The 20,796-nt window shown below is 36.4% G+C and overlaps 1 protein-coding gene across 1 annotated transcript in view; it reads right to left on the bottom strand.

Moving 5' to 3' along the window:
* sspo (SCO-spondin) overlaps positions 1–20,796 on the bottom strand; it is an 84,436-nt gene that overhangs the window by 32,009 nt on the left and 31,631 nt on the right. The window contains 25 exon segments of the mRNA XM_052595801.1: positions 285–364; positions 440–610; positions 1,712–1,882; positions 1,967–2,016; positions 2,674–2,768; positions 3,753–3,759; positions 4,682–5,042; positions 5,132–5,196; positions 6,172–6,424; positions 6,519–6,689; positions 7,813–7,992; positions 8,065–8,156; positions 8,243–8,368; positions 8,466–8,595; positions 9,270–9,392; positions 9,550–9,741; positions 10,712–10,876; positions 10,971–11,117; positions 12,198–12,353; positions 12,451–12,711; positions 16,416–16,425; positions 16,428–16,654; positions 17,589–17,730; positions 18,000–18,127; positions 19,525–19,773. Of these exon segments, the coding sequence (XP_052451761.1) occupies positions 285–364; positions 440–610; positions 1,712–1,882; positions 1,967–2,016; positions 2,674–2,768; positions 3,753–3,759; positions 4,682–5,042; positions 5,132–5,196; positions 6,172–6,424; positions 6,519–6,689; positions 7,813–7,992; positions 8,065–8,156; positions 8,243–8,368; positions 8,466–8,595; positions 9,270–9,392; positions 9,550–9,741; positions 10,712–10,876; positions 10,971–11,117; positions 12,198–12,353; positions 12,451–12,711; positions 16,416–16,425; positions 16,428–16,654; positions 17,589–17,730; positions 18,000–18,127; positions 19,525–19,773 (3,752 nt within the window).

A 20,796-nucleotide genomic window follows, 5' to 3' on the forward strand; every position in this document is an offset into this window, starting at 1 on the left:
ACAAATATTCTTAAGTGTTAAAAAAACTATAAAATATATTTTATATTTCTAATTATTTTATTCTATCTATAAAATATTAATATTTTAAATGGATTTACAGTATATATTAATACTATTCTTAAATGCTTTTATTAAATTTTTATCTATAAAATATATTAATATATATTTACATATTAATATAAGAAGTATAATATATCCATCCCTTCCATTTACTTTCATATTGCAAAATCAACTATAAAATACACAGTTTTTAAGTTTACATGAGGTTTAGTTCTTTAACTCACAGTGAGGTCGTCACATGATCGTGGACACGAGGGTCCGCAGGCGCTGAACACACTCCCTGACACGTGTGAACATGACGACACTAGAGACAGAGTTCAGAGTTTACATCTGATATACAGGTGAACACACACACACACACACACACACACACACACACCTGGACAGTGGTGTGTGTTACACAGGATGACTTCTGTTCCCAGTCCTTCACAGTAGTCTCCGTCTCCTCCTCTGAAGGGCCGGTCACAGTCCCGTCTGCGGCTCCTCACTCCTCCACCACACGACTTACTGCAGTCTGTCCAGGACGTCCAGTCACTCCAGCCTCCGTCTCCTGGACACACACACACACACACACACAACCCGATGTTTAGAGCACTCCTTCATGCTCTAGCAAATCCCTGTGGTGTTTGTTTTGATTTATACTCTTATAGATTTTGTTGCATCTGTGTGTGTGTGTGTGCGTGCGTGTATATATATTAAAACTAAATCAATTTAATTTAAATAATTATAATATCATATTATATTATAGTATAATTACATTAAATTATTATATTTTTTTTCTAGTGGGCAAAGGACATACAGTATAGTTTATTTAATGTAAGTGAGGACAGCAAAATGAAGTAAACAGAGACATATTATACCCAAAAAATGAATCATACAGTGGACTACCTAAAAAACTGATACAAATTTGGGATCAAAACTGATTTAGACTCTTTTAGCTGACCGTGTTTTGCTGAAGTGTTTTTCTATGTGACCTTTTTACACCACAAACTGAACAAAATGAAGCATTGCTTAGTAATTGGTTAAGCTACATTGGTATTATCTAACTGTGTTTAGCAGCTGACAGCTATTCATCCGAATCATTACCGTATTTTCCGGACTATAAGTCACACTTTTTTTCATAGTTTGGCTGACTTATAGTCAGGTGCGACTTATTTATTTAGACCCAAGAACCAATAGAAAACATTACCGTCTCCAGCCACCAGAGGGCGCTCTGTGCTGCTCAGTGCTCCTGTAGTCTACACTGAACACATAGAGCGCCCTCTGGCGGCTGGAGACGGTAATGTTTTCTATTGGTTCTTGGTTCTAAATAAATGCGACCTGTGGTCCAGTGCGACTTACATATGTTTTTTTCCTCATCATGACGTATTTTTGGACTGATGCGACTTATACTCAGGTGCGAATTATAGTCCGAAAAATACGGTACATGCCTTATTGCTGCTCTTTTGTTAGCTTTGACTGCTTCTGTTATCCTCATTGGTCTGCTGAATGACTAAATGTGAATGTAAATACCTTCCTATCAAAGTTTTCTGACATTAAGATGAGTTTGTTCCGAGACAGTTTAACTCTTCTCATATTTTATTACTCTTTTCTAAACTATAGGGAATAAACTGATAATGTGAGGAATGTTGAAGGTGTATCTCTCACTCACGGCTGCAGGGTGATGACGCACACACTCTGTCCTCTCGGTCCGGTCCCACACAGGGCCGTCCGTTCCCAGCTCGCTCCGGATCCGAACAGAAGCGGTAGTGTGACTGCAGACCAGCGCCACACGTCACAGAACACACACTCCACGGAGTCCAGGACGACCAGCCGCCGTCCACTGAAACACACACACACACAGAGTCTCACACACACATCAGAGAGTGTGTTACGACCAACACCAGAGCGTCTCGAACCCTCTCACCATCACACTCCACACTCAGACAGTTCACCAGCTTTCCTGATTCACACGTGCTGCAGAGAGAAAATACACCCTGAATCAATAACACTGCTTCATATCATATGCAATTTCATTCAGTGTTTAATTAAAAATAATTATTAGTAAAAAAAAAAAAAAAAAAAATATATATATATATATATATATATATATATATATATATATATATATAAATAATATTATTTATAAAAATAATATAAATATTAATAATAGTATATATTTGAAAAAAATATAAAACATATTGTGTTTTAAAGAAGGTATTTTATCTATTTATAAAATATAAAATTTATATTTTTATTTATAAAAACACATTCATATATGTACAACTGTTAAATAATAAAATAGTAATAATAATTGAAAACTTTAACTTAAATATATATTAGATGTGTTACTATTAAATGCATTAAACATAATTAATTATTATTAAGAAAGAATAATATTATAGAATAAAATTATATTGCTTCTGTTTTCAAAGTTGTTAAGACTTTCAGTAAGTTATTCTGCTGATTAAATATATTTTCCATTTTAAGAAATACTTATATATTCATATAGCCATTACTAGTAAATGTGTGTTAAAATTATGATAAAATATATTGCTTGTATTTTCAATGATTTTAAGGTTTATTAAAATAAATTTTAAAAAGTGAATCTATAGTTTTGTGGCATGTTGTTACCAGTTGTTGCAGTTTTTGGTGACTGTGGCTCCGGGTTTGTGCTGCTCTCCATCAACATGACAGCGACAGAGCGACAGAGACACACACTCGCCATCCTAAAACACACACACACACAACAAATGACAGATACACACTCACAAACTCTTCTAAGGCATAATCACAGACAACCACACACACACACACACACACACACACACACACACACCTGTAGGGCTGATCCGTCGGGACACTGGCACCCGGGCAGACAGCTGGTGTTTCTCTGGACCTCCGTCCCTAAATCTGAGCACAGCAGCTCCTCTCTCACACACGAGACCCACTCCTGACCGTCTGTGCAAGCGCTTCCGTTCCCTGAGATCACACACACACACACACACACACAGAGAAATGATGAGGTTCCAGGACTCAGCTCACACACACACACACACACAAACACACACACACACACACACACACACAAACACACACACACACACAGAGAAATGATGAGGTTCCATGGCTCGGCTCTCTCTCTCTCTCTCTCTCTCTCTCACACACACACACAAACACACACACACACACACACACACACACACACACACACAGAGAAATGATGAGGTTCCATGGCTCGGCTCTCTCTCTCTCTCTCTCTCTCTCTCTCTCTCTCTCTCACACACACACACACACACACACACACACACACACACACAGAAATGATGAGGTTCCAGGACTCGACTCACACACACACACACACACACACACACACACACACACACAAACACACACACACACACACACACACACACACACACACACAAACACACACACACACACACACACACACACAGAAATGATGAGGTTCCAGGACTCGACTCACACACACACACACACACACACACACACACCCACACACACACACACACACACACAGAGAAATGATGAGGTCCCATGGCTCGGCTCTCTCTCTCTCTCTCTCTCTCTCTCTCTCTCTCTCTCCCTCTCACACACACACACACACAGGAATGATGAGGTTCCATGGCTCACACACACACACACACACACACACAGAAATGATGAGGTTCCAGGACTCGGCTCACACACACACACTGTGTCACTGACCGCAGGGCTGCAGGTTACAGGCACTGAACTGCTGTGGCGTCCCGTGAGTCCTGACCGGTCCTCTGGTTCTGCTCCTGTATCCTCCTCCGCAGGGAACCGAACACTCGGACCACAGGCTCCACGGCCCCTTCACTCCTGCACACACAGAACACAACGATCACAAGCTCGGTCACTTCACAGGGTCAGACCTCCTGGACACAGCTTCATGATTCTCTGTTTCATAGGCCTTGAGCGGTTTAAACCACATTTCACCACACATTTATTCATTATTTATGTATTCCCCAATTGTAAGTCACTTTTGATAAAGGTTTCTTCAAAATGAATAAATGTAAATATGTAAGGTCATCATGTAATGCATCATTCACATTCATCCAAACACAAATAGTTCTGCATTTTAATAAATGTATTAAAATACCGAATGGCACCTAATAGGCCTTCACACATAGCTTTTCTATTTATTCATGCATTTTCCCATTATTTTATTTCTATATTTTTTATGTATTTAAATTTAGTAACATATAAATAATTTATAATTTAATTTAAACCATACATAATGTGTTATATACAATTTACATTTTGTTTTGGCTTTAGAAATTGTATATCCTTTTTTTTTTTTTGCATTTAAATGCATAAATATTATGTATGTTATTGTTACATGTATGCTACATCAAAATTGATGTGTACATTTAAAAAAAATAATAATAATGTTTATCACTGAAATACTAATATAACTTCCTTTAATATTTTGCATTGGTTTTCAATTTAACATTTATTTAATTAAATTAAAAATTTTAGTTAAAGTTTTAGTAAATTTGTTGCTTTTGTCAATTACATTTTTTTTTAAATATATCCCTTAAGTTTATATATATATATATATATATATATATATATATATATATATATATATATATATATATATATATATATATATATATATTTTTTTTTTTTTTTTGTTAGTTAATCAACAATTTTTATTTTGTACACATTTATTCCAAATATATTTCTGTGTCTAATAGTAAATTCCTGTGTGCCATGAAAGCTCTTATTATTTTATTGACCTGCGTTGAACTCTTAATCACAGACAGTCTTTGGGGTGAGTGTACCGAAACAAGGTGTAATGCTGCATGTGTCCAGTCCGATGCGCTCGCCCTCACAGACACGGCCACCAAACGCCGGCGCCGGATTGGTTCCTGAACGATAGCGGCGTCTGATGCCCACGTCACATGTGCGACTGCATGCACTCCAGCCCGTCCACTCGCTCCACCCACAATCCACTGCAGAGAGGAGAAGGAACAGAAGCAGATGGGAAAACTGTTCCCAGCCAGCAGAGGCAGGTGCAGAGGGTGTAATGTGTGATCCTCACCAGGGCAGGGCGCTGTTCCACACTGCATCTCTCCATTAACACACGTGCTGTGAGCACACACAAGACTGTCAGACCACATCAACAAACATATCTCACACCAAAAGTGAGAAACGGTTTATCATGTTAATTATTTTCATATCATGTCAACACTGAAAAATCTCAAGGGTTGTTAAAATGTTACTTTAATATTGAGCAGTATCATTAGTATTATTATTAGACCCTTTTAAACATATACAGTATGCATTTTATCTTCTTAAAGATATGGAAAATTTGTACTTTTAAAAATGCATTGCATATTTGTTGAGAATTAGAACAATCTCACTTGGAAATATTTGTAGCAATAGCCCAACATTGTATAGATACATCGTATGGGTCAAAATTATAGATTTGTTTTTTAGGTTATTAAGTAAAGATCATGTTCCATAAAGATATTTAGTAAATTTCCCACTGTAAATACAGTATATTAAAACTTAACTTTTGATTAGTAATATGCATGGCTAAGAATTTAATTTGAACAATTTTAAAGATGATATTTTTTGCTCCCTCAGATTCCAGATTTTCAAATAGTTGAATCTCAGACAAATATTGTCCGATCATAACAAACCACACATCAATGAAAAGATGATTTATTCAGCTTTCAGATGATGCATTAATCTCAATTTCAGAAAATGGACCCTTATGACTAGTTGTGTTGTCCAGGGTCACTTATTGCATTGATAATATTATTATCAAAAATCCAGTATAAATTCAAAAATATTATTACAATTCAAAATAAGTGTTTTCTGTGTGAATCTCTGTTAAACTATAATTTATTTCTGTGATGTGCAGCTGAATTTCCAGCATCATTCCTCCAGTCTTCAGTGTCACATGATCTTCAGAAATCAGAATAATATGATGATTTACAGCTCAAGAAACATTTCTGATTATTATCAATGTTGAAAACAGTATATTTTTGTGGAAACTGTGATGCATTTTATTTTTCGGGATTCACAATTGAATGCATATTTGATGACTAACAATATTAACTTGGAGTAGTTTACCAGTTGTTACAGCTGTCGTTGGGCACGCTGTCTTCCTGCATGTACAGCGCCCCCTCATGGTAACACGGGCAGCGGTGGAGAGGCACACAGCTGTTATTGAACAGATAGAAACCAGGAGAACAGTAACAGCCATCATAACACTCGGTGGCACACTCCACATCCGCCGTGGCGTCCAGACACACTCGAGGACACGCACCGCCCTGAGCCTCACACTGAGCCTTAGACAGGAAGCTCATGCCGTCTGGACACACACCTGCAGCACACACACACACACACACACACCAGTCAAACGTGCACATCGGCAGAAGCGATGGAGAGGTTCCAGCAGGTTTAACAGCGTGATGTACCAGAGCAGGGCTGGACGTTGCAGTCTCGCGTCTGTATGTGCGGCCCGGGACAGCCGAGGCCTTCGTACAGCGGCGGAGGAGAACTACAGAAGCGCTCTCTCGTCTGAACACCAGAGTCACACTCAGATGAACACACAGACCAGCTCGACCAGGACGACCAGCCACCGTGCACTAGAAACACACCACACACACACGGTCAGCTTGACAACTCTTTGAGCTTCTAAAAGTGTTGAGGATCTGTTTTTTAATGGACAAAAATAGTTTTATTTTTTATTTTTATTAATTACTTTTTTTATTTGTGTCCACTGTAATAAAGAATTTAATTATTTTATTTTTTATATTATTTTTATTTAATAATAATGTCGATTTTTTTTATTTTGTATTATATTTTATTAATCTAATAATTTTATTTTTATATTTATTTTATTTTTATAATTTCTTAATGTGAATAAGCACTTATTGTTATGTTTCTTATACTACACAATCTTTGTTTAAATTTTATATCTTTTTTTATTTATGTGTTGGTTTTTTGGTTTTTTAATTATCCCTTATTTAGGCCTAATTTATTTTTATTTTAGCTTTTAGGACAGGTTTCATTTGAATTTAAGGTAAATTTGTAGTTTTTGTAATTTTTATCAGTTCTGTTTACATTTAATTTATTTTAATTTCAGTTTAAGTTAAGCCTTCATTTAAATTTTTGCAACATTTTTATCAACTTTGCTATGTGCTTTTGTCATTTTTTTGGATTTCATTTAATTTTATGATCTTTTATGGTGCTTCAATGAAAATTGGAAATGTTGCTTTGAAAGCTATCTGTTAATAAATTATAATAATAATAATTAATTATTAATAAGCTTATATATTATACAAGTATTTATATATTATTAATATTTATATTTCATTTTATGATTTATTTTATCATTAACATATAAAATTGATATACTTTCCGTTTACTGTTGAATTTATCAACTTTTTTTTTTTAAATCAATTTAGTATTTATTTATGATTTAAATTTGAAAGAAAATTGTGATATGGTGAAACGTCAACTTATCAAAAGCTATATGAAACTTTTACTGTACATTTCTGCAATATGGACATTAACTTGACCACTGATAAGCTACTAATAAATATAATGTAGAAACGTTAATATAGAAATTTACACTTTCTGTAAAGCTGCTCTGCAATGATTTATTTTGTGAAAAGCGCTGTACAATATTGAAATGCATGCATCTTTGCAACTAAGAGCAAAAGAGATCTCGTTTCCAATGCTATAATTCATGTGTTTGAGGTGTACCGGGGCAGTGGATGGTGTTGCACGGCTCGTGTTCTTCTGCGTCTCCTCCACAGGAGTGAGTGAGTGTGTGGTTACAGCTCCTGAAGCGCCGCCTCAGTCCCACGGCGTCCACGTGATGAAAACAGGTCTTACTGCACTCGGACCACAGCGTCCACTCGCTCCACGACACTCCCTCAGGACCTGCACACCTCACCGTCATCATCCGCTCTAACACCAGTCTTATAGAGTACACTAACAGGTGATCTGAGTTACCCTCCGAGCAGGACGTGAAGCACCGACGGGCTTCAGTCGAGTCTCCTTCACACGGCTCCACGTTCACCGCTCCCACTGGACTCAGAGGAGATCTGGTGCACAATCATTCAAAATATCTATCTGATTAAACATGTTTTCCTGCTGGTTTTTACATGCATAAAAAACATAAACCAGTCACCTGTAGCGGTGCTGTACTCCTGTCCCACAGCTGCTGTCACATGACGTCCACGAAGACCAGGCCGACCAATCACAGCGAGCGACACAGCTGGATTCATCACAGGTGACACGGCCTTCTTTACACACACTGTGTGATTGGAGAAAACATCACGACATGCATTTACAGCATCAAACACTGCCAGATCCTCAGAAGAACAGCTCAGCCATCAGATGAATCTACTGACCATGTGCTGCAGCTGCTGTTACTGACTTCCTGTCCAGGCTGGACGAGCGAACCCTCCCACAAACACTCACATTCACTGACACGGACACAACGGCCCTCTCGCAGGAACAGCCCATGAGGACAACGACAGCCTGACCAACAACACATATACATAAATCACATTTTTATTATTTTTAAAATCCAGAATTTAAATAGATGATTAAATATTATTTAAATAGGAAATCGTATTAATTATTTATTATTATTATTTAAATAATACAATTTTAATTATTTAATAAATATCAAAATAACAAATTATTATTATTGCATTTAATTATTTATTTGTATTAAAATAATACATTTAATGAAATAAATTGTAATAATTATTTATAATAATAATTCATATATATTTCTTTGTGACATATTTTGAGTTTTTATACTTTGTTTTGTGGCATTATATATTTCTTCTAATGCAAAAAAAATATATATATATTGTCATCTTTACATATTTTGTTTTTATTTTTTATTTTATTATTCCTGGAAAGCACTTTGGCTCACTTTGAGTGTTGTAAAGGGCTGTACAGATAAAGGTTGAAAGTTGATATTTGTTATTATCACTATGATAATTATTATTAAAATAAAACACAATATTAAAATGTTTATTTTATAAACATACTATATGCATATCTGTATTGATAATTTACATCAATATATAAATCATTTGAGATTCAATACTAGAGGACGATGTATCAAATCTAAAGAACTGTTTAACTGTAATAAATGATTTTCATCTATTAAGAGCATTGTAACAGGGCTGAGGTTGTACCCGTAGTGCAGTTTAAGGTGCAGTTCCTCTCTGAATGAAGGTCAGAGCAGGTCACGGGACACGGATCAGTTTTTCCAGCCAAACAATCGGACTCCTCCAGCAGGATCATTCCTCCGGTGCAGCCTGCAGCAAGAGCATGCAATAAACTACAGATAACAGTCTGCACAAACTGGCTAAATGTCAGAACAAGAGCTGTTGCTCTATAGCTAAATATAACTTCATGCAACAGTAACGCATGCTTTTAAATATAAGTGAATCTGAGAAGCGTAGCATTGCTGACCGCTCTGTGTGTCTGTGTCCGGTCCGCAGGTCTGTGTGTTACACGTCTGTGTTTGTCTGACCAGCCCCTCACAGTCTCTCCCACCGTTTTTGGGCGGAGGATTGGAGCAGGTCCTGTTCCTCACCATCAGTCCTCCACCACACGGGACGTCACAACCGGACCACTGCGTCCACTCCGACCACTGACCGTCCACTGAGAATCCATCAGAGAAAACAGTGAGCCTTGAATCTGTGCCTTACACTGATTTTAACACTGTGTTTAAGGGAGGTTTTTAGAGATATCAGCACTTTCAGCTCAGTTCGGACCTGAACGAGGTACTTAAAAAAATTCCAATTTGGTGAAATGAAAACAAAAATGGGATAAGACTGTCAAAATACACATCTTTTTTTTTTTTTTAAGAAATAATAATAAAAATAATAATTACATTTAATACTGAAAAAATCTATTAAATATTTTTAAAATATTTAAAATGATTTCCTTTTCAAATGACTATAATTTAACAGGTATATTATTATTAATAATATTACTATAACTTGTATTTGTATTTATTGTTATTAAATAATATATATATATATATATATATATATATATATATATATATATATATATATATATATATAAATAATAATATATTATAATAATATATGTAGCCTCTTTCCCATATTTCTCACACAATTTTAGTGGTGCACATAAATACACAAACACACACAAAAAATCAACTATTTTAAAAAACGTACAATATATATATATATATATATATTTTTTTTTTTTTTAAAGATAAAGTCCACATTTCACTTTGGATATTGATCATCCAGCTGCAGCATAAAAAAATCTTTTTTTTTCATCTAAAAATCCATGGTTTTGCAAGTCAAATTAATATATTTAGTTTGAAAAAATTTTGTTTTGTAAAAGATTGCACACATACGTTTCATAAATTATAAAGGAGTTTAATTAAATTAAATTCATTTCAATATTTAATTATGTTAACTATGGCAATTCTCAGATTATCTGCTTTAAAACACTTCATATCATTATATATTCAAATATATATTTCTCATGTTTATATGCAATATTTTTTACATGCAAAATGTTGTAGGGAATGTGAAAACAGTATGCAGGTTTTGAATGCATTATGAGAATTAATGCATAAAGATGTTTGTACCAGGACAGGCCTGCAGGAAACACGCTCGGCTGTCGAACTGAGCTCCGCCGCAGGATCCACCCGGCCGGGCATCTCTCAGGATGCTCCTCTGACGGAAAAGTGACCCCAGACCACACGACACACTGCACTGACTCCAGGACGTCCAGGGAGATAGAACACAGTTGACTGCAGGACACAAACACACCTCTCAATCCCACAATGCACCTGACCTGAGCCCATCTCACAGAGAAACATCTGAGGTGTGTGTTTCTGGACTCACAGCAGTCGTTCTCGTCCGAGCCGTCAGCACAGTCTCTGCGCAGGTCACATCTCTTCTCCAAACTCACACACTCTCCGCTCCAGCAGCTGAACTGTTTGGAGGAGCAGAGTTTGGGCACCAGGGGGCGCTGTGAGGGAGTCACGGACCCTGAGGACAGAGATTAGGGTTATTCATGTTTAAATAATATTATAAATGGTCAATAAGTGGTTTTAATATGTGTTAGGAAAGTCACTATTAAAAATAGCATGTATTCATTTAGTAGATACATTTTCAGCTTGTCCTTTACTAGTTGATTAATAATAAAATAAAATAAAATAAAATAAAATAAAATAAAATAAAATAAAATAAAATAAAATAAAATTAAATTAAATTAAAGTGCATTTGAAAAAGTAAAAAGTAAAATTTCAAATAAATAAAATAAAATTAAATTAAAGTGCATTACAAAAACTAAAAAGTAAAATGTAAAAAAAAAAACAAAAAAAAAAACGATGTAACAATAAATGATAAATAAAGCAAATATTTGTTTTTAATTCTGAAAACTTTTTAAAATATGTTTAAGGTTAGTGTGTAGTTATAACTATATAAACAAACCAGACTAACTTCCTGATTCACCTGAATAATTCTAACAGTGTATTTACAAATTATTTTCAGTAACTGAAATATAAATATAAAATAAAACATTTAAAACTGTTCATGAGTTTAACTAAATTTGAAAACAGAAATACATTACAATATTTTTAATTATGAACTATTAAAATAACCCCAAATTACCAAAAATTACAAATGCACATAACAAAATTACTAAAACTAAATTAAAATGAAAAATGCAAAAAATAAAAAAATGAAAGCTAATTCAAAATATGAATACATATTATAACACTACATAAAAAATCTCTAAAATCATGTGTCACATTTGTATATTAAGTCAAATGCTGTTGTTTGCTGTTGATGCTTGATTCTTGTATGTTTTATTTCTGCATATTTGGTATACATAAATGCATCTTTATTGACATCCTCATTGTTTTTATGTAAGATCAATAATATTTTGCATGCAGAAATAAATTATAACACACTTCTGACACTTCATTATTTAAAAAGATAAAGCTCTTAAATAACTTCCAGATAATTAGCTAGTATTTTTTGAGAAGAACAGCTTGACTGTAGTTTCTATGCAGCTTCCTCAACACTGATGGCATGTAATTAGTAAAATAAATGTTTTGTTTTTACCACAGCGATCTTCATCGGATCCGTCGGGACAGTCCTCACGGCCGTCACACACAAGAGCAGCTTCCACACACCCGAACGTCCTGCAGGCGAACTGTCCTTCCACACACACTATTCTGGGCAAACCATCATCAGCGGGTGTAGATGTATACCAGAGTCCTGTAGGAAATGATCTCAGTATTGTGAAAGCTTCAGTATTGTTATACACCAGTACCTGCTGTGTCAAACACACACACGCACACACACACACACACACCTGTCGTGTTGAAGTAGGGTGTAGGAGTCAGAATGTGAACGCCCGGTTCTCCCGTCGGACTGACAGCAGGTGGCGCTGTTGTGATGTGTGTGGGTGGAGCCACTCCTGGGCTGCCGTCCTGTGGACTCTTGGTGTGAAGTCCTGGACGTCCAGAGGTGAAGTTAAAGTGAGCAGGACGTCCCGTTGGGCCGGTGGGGGTCTGTAATCCTGGTAAACCTGGTGGAGCTGTGGTCACTTCACTACTGGGTGTGACCAACTCATCTGATCAGAACGATGAAAATAATAACTCTGTTAGGTTGATATAATAGATAATATTACATGCGCTACACATTGCATCATATATTACACTTATAGAAAATGCTAAAAAAAGGCTAGGACCATTAACATTGATTACAATTTATTCCTAACAATTTAACTCCTTACACACATTTTCAAAACTTTACACACAAATATAAGAACTGCACACATTAATTAGTGTTTGATTAGTGTGTGGTTCTGGGCTTTAGTGTCAGGTTTAAAAAATTGTGTGACAAGTAATGATTTTGTAAGCAGTTGAAAAAAATTAATGCATAGATCATAGAATGAATTAATATTGCTATTATTTATTTAACATATATAAAAATGCTTTATTAAAGTCATGGGAATTTTCTGTTGTTTTTGTATTTTTATTATGGCATAAAAAATGATAAATATTGTTATGCCATTTTGTATAATGGCAAATTTATTATCGGTAACTAAAACTAACACCATAAAGACAAATGTTTGTTACATGATAAATGTTCTATAGCAGAAATAATGATAATAATAATAATAATAATATATATATGTATATATATATATATATATATATATATATATATATATATATATATATATATATATATATATATATATATATATAAAATAATAATAACAGTTTTATTTTCACCAAGTTGCCAATTTAAAATTTAAATTAATGTTAAGTAATGTTCATTAAAATACGATTAAAAGTTTTTATGTAAAATCAATTAAAACAAGCAAATGCCACCCTAAAAGAAAGCCTTGCCACCCCTGCTGCCACCCCAGTTGGCAGCAACGAATTAAAGGTTATGGCCAATTTGAAAATTTATGAGCTCGAATCTTTTGTGATTCGTGATCCCGCTCCGAACTCCCAAACTGATTCAAATGATTCGCGATTCCGCTACGAACTCCCGAACTGATTCAAATGATTCGCGATTCCGCTACGAACTCCCGAACTGATTCAAATGATTTGCGATCCCCAAACTGAATCAAATGATTCGCGATTCCGCTACGAACTCCCGAACTGATTCAAATGATTCGCGAACCCGCTACGAACTCCCGAACTGATTCAAATGATTTGCGATCCCCAAACTGAATCAAATGATTCGCAAACCCGTTTTGAACTCCCGAACTGATTCAAATGACGCGAAGCTGCTCCGTGCTCCCGAACTGATTAAAATGATTTGCGATCCCTAAACTGACTCAAATTATTCGCGATCCCGCTCCTGACTCCCGAACTGACTCAATCTGCCTAGGGCACCAACTCCCAGAGGGGGCACCATCCCAGTTGCTCCAAAAAAAAAAAAAACTTCCTCCATTCTCCCATCTGCGTTCGCGACCGCTTGCACCTCATGTTTGCGGCTGAATGTTCATAATTTATGGATGAATCCAATCCAGCGAAGAGAAAAGAAAACTAAAAGTAAAAAAAAAAAAAAAACAGACATAAAGTTGGACGTTGGACGAGTATAAAATTTAGGGACCGTCTCTAAAGTTACATGCGATATTGTTATACACTTTTCTAATGTCAGTAGCATTTGAGGAGAATGACTTAGAGTCATAAAAACAACTGTAATTGTTCATGTAGGTGTCAGCTATAATGCACTATTGAGTTAAATGTTTGATATTTATTAAAATAAACTGTAAATCATATGTAAATTATGCTACTCTTTCACTTGGGCTCAAACGCAAATTTGAAGCTCAATAGCATTTGAGGAGAAAGACTTGAAGTCATAAAACAATTGTAATGTGTTCATTTAGGCTTCAGCTACAATGCACACCTTATACATTTTTAATATATATTAAAATAAAGTATAAATCATTTAGGTAAAAATGAGGCCCGTTTATCACTTTCAGGCACATTCCTGTGAAAGTTTTTTTTTTTTTTTTTTTTTTTTCAGGTTCATATAATTAGATGATGATTAAAACTAAACAGTAGAAAATCAGTTGAGTCTCTCCCGCTGTAAATGTCATTGGCTGTTAAAATCTTGTGTTTCTTATAATAAATTGACATATTGATCACACTGAACCTTTTATAATGCTCTTAATTACATGTAGATGCATACTGTATGCATTAGTGAGTGTGTGGTGCTTATGGGGTATGTTCACTTATTCTTTATATAAACTGTTTCAAATGCAACACATTGATTGCATGAGATTAAGTTTGTAAATGCAGCCTGTGTCCTTTTGTAGTGTGCACATATATTTATCATCAAACTGTGATAACTGTGACTAAATTCAGTATATGTACGTCTGCCATATGTTGCCACCCCATCAATATTTTTCTAGATCCGCCCCTGATGTGGTATGAATTATGACCTGGTCACTTGATTCACGCAGGTCTCTGAGACGTAATGAAAACTCAAAAGAGACCCCAGCAGACAGCACTGTACCTCCTCTACATCCCAGAACCTCCACACGGAGGTAGAAAGTGTGCCGAAACTCTACAGGAATGATCCGGAGAAACCGAGCTCGGACCAGTCTGTCCAACCAGCGTGTGACAGGCGTCCGGCTGACCATCCTCACCTCGAATATCTGACACGGACACAACAACACACTTCATCAGCTCCAAACCTTTCATTTTGACCAGCACAGCTCAGTCCTAATTACCTTCGGAGGAGAGCCTCTGTCTCCAGTCTCAGTGAAGTTGATGAAGTGGTTCTCCACCAAAGCGAAGGCCAGTCTGTATTTGCTCAGGTATCCCCACATGCGTTCACTGCCCTGCGTCACCACTCCCGAAATCCACGTGGGCTCCAGGAAATCCACCTGGAAGTACGGATGAGGGTCTCCAGGTAATGGACTCCATCCAGGCTCCATCACCATCCTGAGAAGCACCCAAACAAACAAGTGTCCTCAAAGGTTACACGTTGTGCTTGATGAGGATGAGATGATGGTCATATTTTCTTCATTAGAGCATTCATGCATGTTTGTGACCTTAATTGATCATATAATGCTCACACATTGGGTACGACGTTGAGCCGGCCTGCGTCTGCAGGATTATTCTCTCTGTATGAGGACGAGGTCAGCTGACCGTAATGGATACGCCCATCCTCCAATCCCAGAGCAGAAGAACAGACACCTGATGCGTGACAAACAGGTGAGAGTCATGTTATTACAGTTAACTAATACCATAAAAATAAAAAAACTTTTTTGTTACTTGAAAAATATTATATGGAAAAAAAAAACCCAAAAAACATTGTTTTAACTAGTTGTCAAGACAAGATTTCTCACTCAGTTCCCGTCAAGCTTTGATGTACTAAAATGACTAAAAATAAACACAAATTTAAAATTTCATACGAGTTCCTACCTTTCTGACCAGGTCCTCCTTCCTAGGAAATGCAAAGAAAAAAATAGCCAAACAATTGAAAATTAAAGTCCAGGATTAATTAGAATTACTATGTATCTGATACACAATTAATAACAAAACATATTTCATTAAAACACAACTATAACCAGAGCAAGAGTCAGAGAAACACCATTTGTGCCATATTACATCAAAGAAAATTAAGAATACTTTATAAATGTAATATCAAATATGTTGCATTATGACAGAGCTTGTTTATAAATTTTTATATTAATATTATAATTATTTTTTGAAGTGATATGGCTGTACTTATGGGTTGGGCATGTCATGGTCAGATTTGTTTTAACTGTGATTCTAGTTAACATGTTAAAGGGTGAAGTCTCACAGTGGTGGTCAGGGCACTCGGAGTGGTCAGGGGTTTCTTGCTGGGTGTCCTGAGAGGAGCGGCGGTCGGGGTGATGTGGGTGATGTTTGTGTGTGTGCAGTCCCTCTCATCCGCTCCATCAGGACAGTGAGGGACTCCATCACAGCGGCGCTGCGCCTCAATGCAGCCTCCTGGAGGAGGACAGGAGAACTGACCCGACGGACAGACCACCGGCCTTCTGGTAGGAGCGGGACGAGTTCCTGAACATGAAAGAAATATTTCATTTACAACAAAAAAAAGTGTTCAGAAAGAAAAAAAAGAGCATGGAAAAACTAAAGACCATTTTTAGGATTAAAAAGAGTTTTTTTCCTTCAAGTTCCAATTAGTTTTTGTAATTCTCATTTTTTTTTATGGAGATTTTCATTTTAAATTAATGCATAAGTGACATGCAGTATTCGGTTTACTTATTTCAATATGTAAAATCTGATGCAATTTTTTTATTTATTTTTTTATTTTGGGATTAAATGTATTATAATAATTAATGATATAATTTTTAAGCTTTATAAAACACTAAATCCAGGCTGTTTTTATCCCCTGAATATATTCCAGCTTGTCCAGCAAATTGGGTCTGGGTCTATGCCTACCACTTTTAATTTATAATATCATTAATATAACATTATACTATTCATTAATATTTTAAATTATTTTTTTAAATAAAGTTTTAGTAATTTTGTTGTGTTTTGTCATTTAAAAAAAAAAACTTTGTCAAAAAAAAATTATATTTAGTTTTTATTTTTGATTTTAGTTTTGGCAACGAAAGTAAATAAAAATGGCAACTAAAATAAATAATATTTTTTATTTCAGCTAATATTTTATTAAACTTATCATAGATTTGTAAGAATATTTTTTGTTGCAGTTAATGATAGTAACACTGGTACCCACCACAGTTGAGCTCATCTGTCCCATCGCCACAGTCGTTGATCCCGTCACACAGCGCCCCCTGTGGACCAGCAGGAACACAGCGGCCGTTAGCGCAGAGGAACTCGCTCTCTCTACAGGGACGTAGCGGCGGGACAGGAGTTGACCACTCATGCTCTGATGAGAAAGAGAGTCAGAGAATTTTAGATGGACTTTAGGGAGGTTCACTTGCTGTTCTGACACCTAGAATGTAATGGAGAGGAAAACTAAAGATACCATCAGCACAGCCCATGACTTCGACTCTCAGATAGATTCCATTCTGAAAATCATGAGGCAGAATTCGTACGAAGCGAGCCGACACCATTCGGTCCAGACGAGCCAAAGCTACGCCATGGTCATCACGGTTTCCCTGAAACACCTGGAAGAAAAATCCAGAAAAGCCAAATATAAATACTTATTTCATAAATGTGCAGTATATATTATTATGACTAGTGGTTGAAATTGGTACTGCAGTACAAATTCTAAATACTTTAATACAGTTACACAAAATATTTTTTCCCATCATTGAGAAGGCAGCAAACAGAAAAGAGTCAAGGTTTTTATTTTGCTGCATGTAGTGTTTAAGTGGAACATTGAAGTGTTAGATGAGATTTTGTCTGTAGTTGATGTTTGGTGATTGAGTGTCACCTTAGCTTTGGGTCTGGCGTCTGTGATCAGCTCTTTATATGTGAACCACTGACGTCCGTCACTGCTGAACTGCAGATAGAAGCTGGAAACAAACGTGTCAAACACACCACCACCCTGCGTCAACACGCCTGCAACACATCAAACAAACAACACATTTAATTTATTTAGCTTTATTATGAAAAGCAAAGCATCACTGTTGTGGTCTTGGATTACCCATATTTCAGCAACTGAAAAACATAGACAAAGCAACAGCTGAAACCACCTAGCAACTGCCCACTTAAATAAATGCCTAGCAATGCCCTAGTAACCATCCAGAATTCCCTAGAAACTGCCAAGCAGCCACACAGCAACTCCCTAGCAACCACCCTGATAATCCTAACAAACTGACTGACATTTCTATTGTTATCATCCAGCACAACCTAGAAACCACATAGCAAAGCACCCACCCAGGACACCCTAGAAACTGTCTAGTAACCACATAGAAACACTCAAGAAATCACCCCAAAAACCCAAGCAGCTCCCTAGTAACTGACTAGCATTCTCCTATTAACAACATAGCAAAACCCTAGAAACCCACCTTGAACACCCTGGTAAACACCTAGTAACACAACGAACAACACCCTAGCAACCGCACAGCAATGTCCTAGCAATCACCCAAAACATCCATGTAACTCCCTAGCAACCTCCTAGCAACCACTCTGGACACCTTAGCAACTGCCTAGTAACCATAAAGCAACACCCTAGCAAACACTTTGAACACCCTAGCAACCGCCTGTTAACCATATAGCAAGACCCTAGTAACCACCATAGCAATCCCCTAGCACCCACCCTGAACACCCTAGCAACCATCTTGTAACCACAAAGCAACACCCTAGCAACCGCCCTAAACACCCAACTCTAGCAACCTCCAAATAACCACCTAGCAACACCCTAGCAACCGCCTATTAACCATATAGCAACAACCTAGCAACTACCATAGAAATCCCCTAGCAACTACCTAGTAACCACAATGCAACACCCTAACAGGCACCCTGAACACCCTAGCAACTGCCTATTAACCACAAAGCACCACCCTAGCAACCACCACAGCAAGACCCTAGCAAATACCCTTAACACCTTAGCAACCGTCTTGAAGCCACAAAGCAACACCCTAGCAACCATCCCAAACATCCTAGAAACCTACTTGTAACCACATAGCAACACCCTAGCAATCATCCTAAACACACTACTGTAGCAACCTCCAAATAACCACCTACCAACACCTTAACAACCACCCTGGACACCCTAGCAACCACCTAGTGACCACATAGCAACACCATAGCAACCATCCTGAACTCTCTAGCAGAAGCCTAGCACTGACTGTTGCCACAGCAAGCACCATATTGCAGACCATAACTTAAATGCGTTGAATATTTAAATACACAGCACTGTTATGTCACTAAAGTACAGTAAAAATAAAATCATGAATATCATCAACCCTCTAGTGGAACTAATGGGACTCTGGCTGTATGTTGTTGTTTGTGACCTGTGATGTTGTAGTGTCTGAGCAGGTCTATCTGGAGGTACGGCCCTCGAGACGAGGGTCTGTGCTCCTCAGGGGCCCCGGCCGGGAGCTCTCTGTACTCCTCCGGCTCCGGGCTCCAGCCCTGCAGGTCACTGTGGGAGTCCCGAGCGTGCAGACGTCCTGCAGACGGAGGGTGACCGGGCTGATGGGACGAGGCGCTGAAGCTGCTGCTGGGGAGCGAGAGAACGCCCAGAGCCGACCAACACTCATCTATAAAACATCACACACAATACAGTATGGAAAAGATGACACTAAATAAATACATATAATAAAACACATTTTTATTATACAATATACATGAATAATACTTCACATAATTACTACTGCATTTATAGTAGTTTTCTGGATCATGTGCATTAAAAAAATCACACCTTCCTGCTCAAAAGTTTACTGAATCACCTTTTAAGAATATCTGAAAATGTTTATTATTTTAACAAAATGAGAGGAATCATTAACATCCTTTACATAGATATACTGTAGTTCATGCTGCAAATTAATAACTGAATTTATATAAAAAAAAATATCTGTTCAAAAGTTAATCTTTGACTCTTAATACTGTGTCATTACCTGAACGATTCACAACTGTTTTTATGTTTTGTGATGGTTGTTCATGAGTCTATAGAAACCTGTTTCTGCCGCTAGATAAAAAATTCAAAAGATAATTGCGAAGACTTCCATCACAATTCTAACTTTTTCTAAGAATTGTGTGATATAAACTTGCTTTTTTCTCAAGGTATAAAGTCATGATTGTAAAAAAGTCAGTCTTGTTTTTCCTGTGAGAAAAAAACAAACAAACTTATTTTTGTGTAATTTAGATGGAATTTTTTTTCCTTGTTATTGTATGAGTCACTTATCAAAAGTTGCAAAAAGTGGACAAAAACATTTTAAAAATAGCTAACAAAGTTGCTAAATGTAGCAACAAAATTGCTAAGTTGGCATCACTGGTACTGATGTATGTTTGAATGAAACCAGTGTTGCCAACTAATTTTCAGGGGAAGTTGCTAGAGGAAGGCTGATTTTTGCTAAAAGTTGATAAATGACATTGTGAAGCCACTGTGAGATAACGTCATTATGAAATCACGACGCAAAAATGTGTCACTACAAAAAATCTCAGCAAAAAAAAAAAAAAAAGTATACTAAGATTTAGATAAGATAGGTTCGTAAAATAATATAAATGCATAATATAATGTTAAAATATAAAAAAATTTTTTTTAGATACATCATTAAATTATT

Source organism: Carassius gibelio, chromosome B24 (assembly GCF_023724105.1).
Source record: "Carassius gibelio isolate Cgi1373 ecotype wild population from Czech Republic chromosome B24, carGib1.2-hapl.c, whole genome shotgun sequence".
Taxonomy (NCBI): Eukaryota; Metazoa; Chordata; class Actinopteri; order Cypriniformes; family Cyprinidae; genus Carassius; species Carassius gibelio.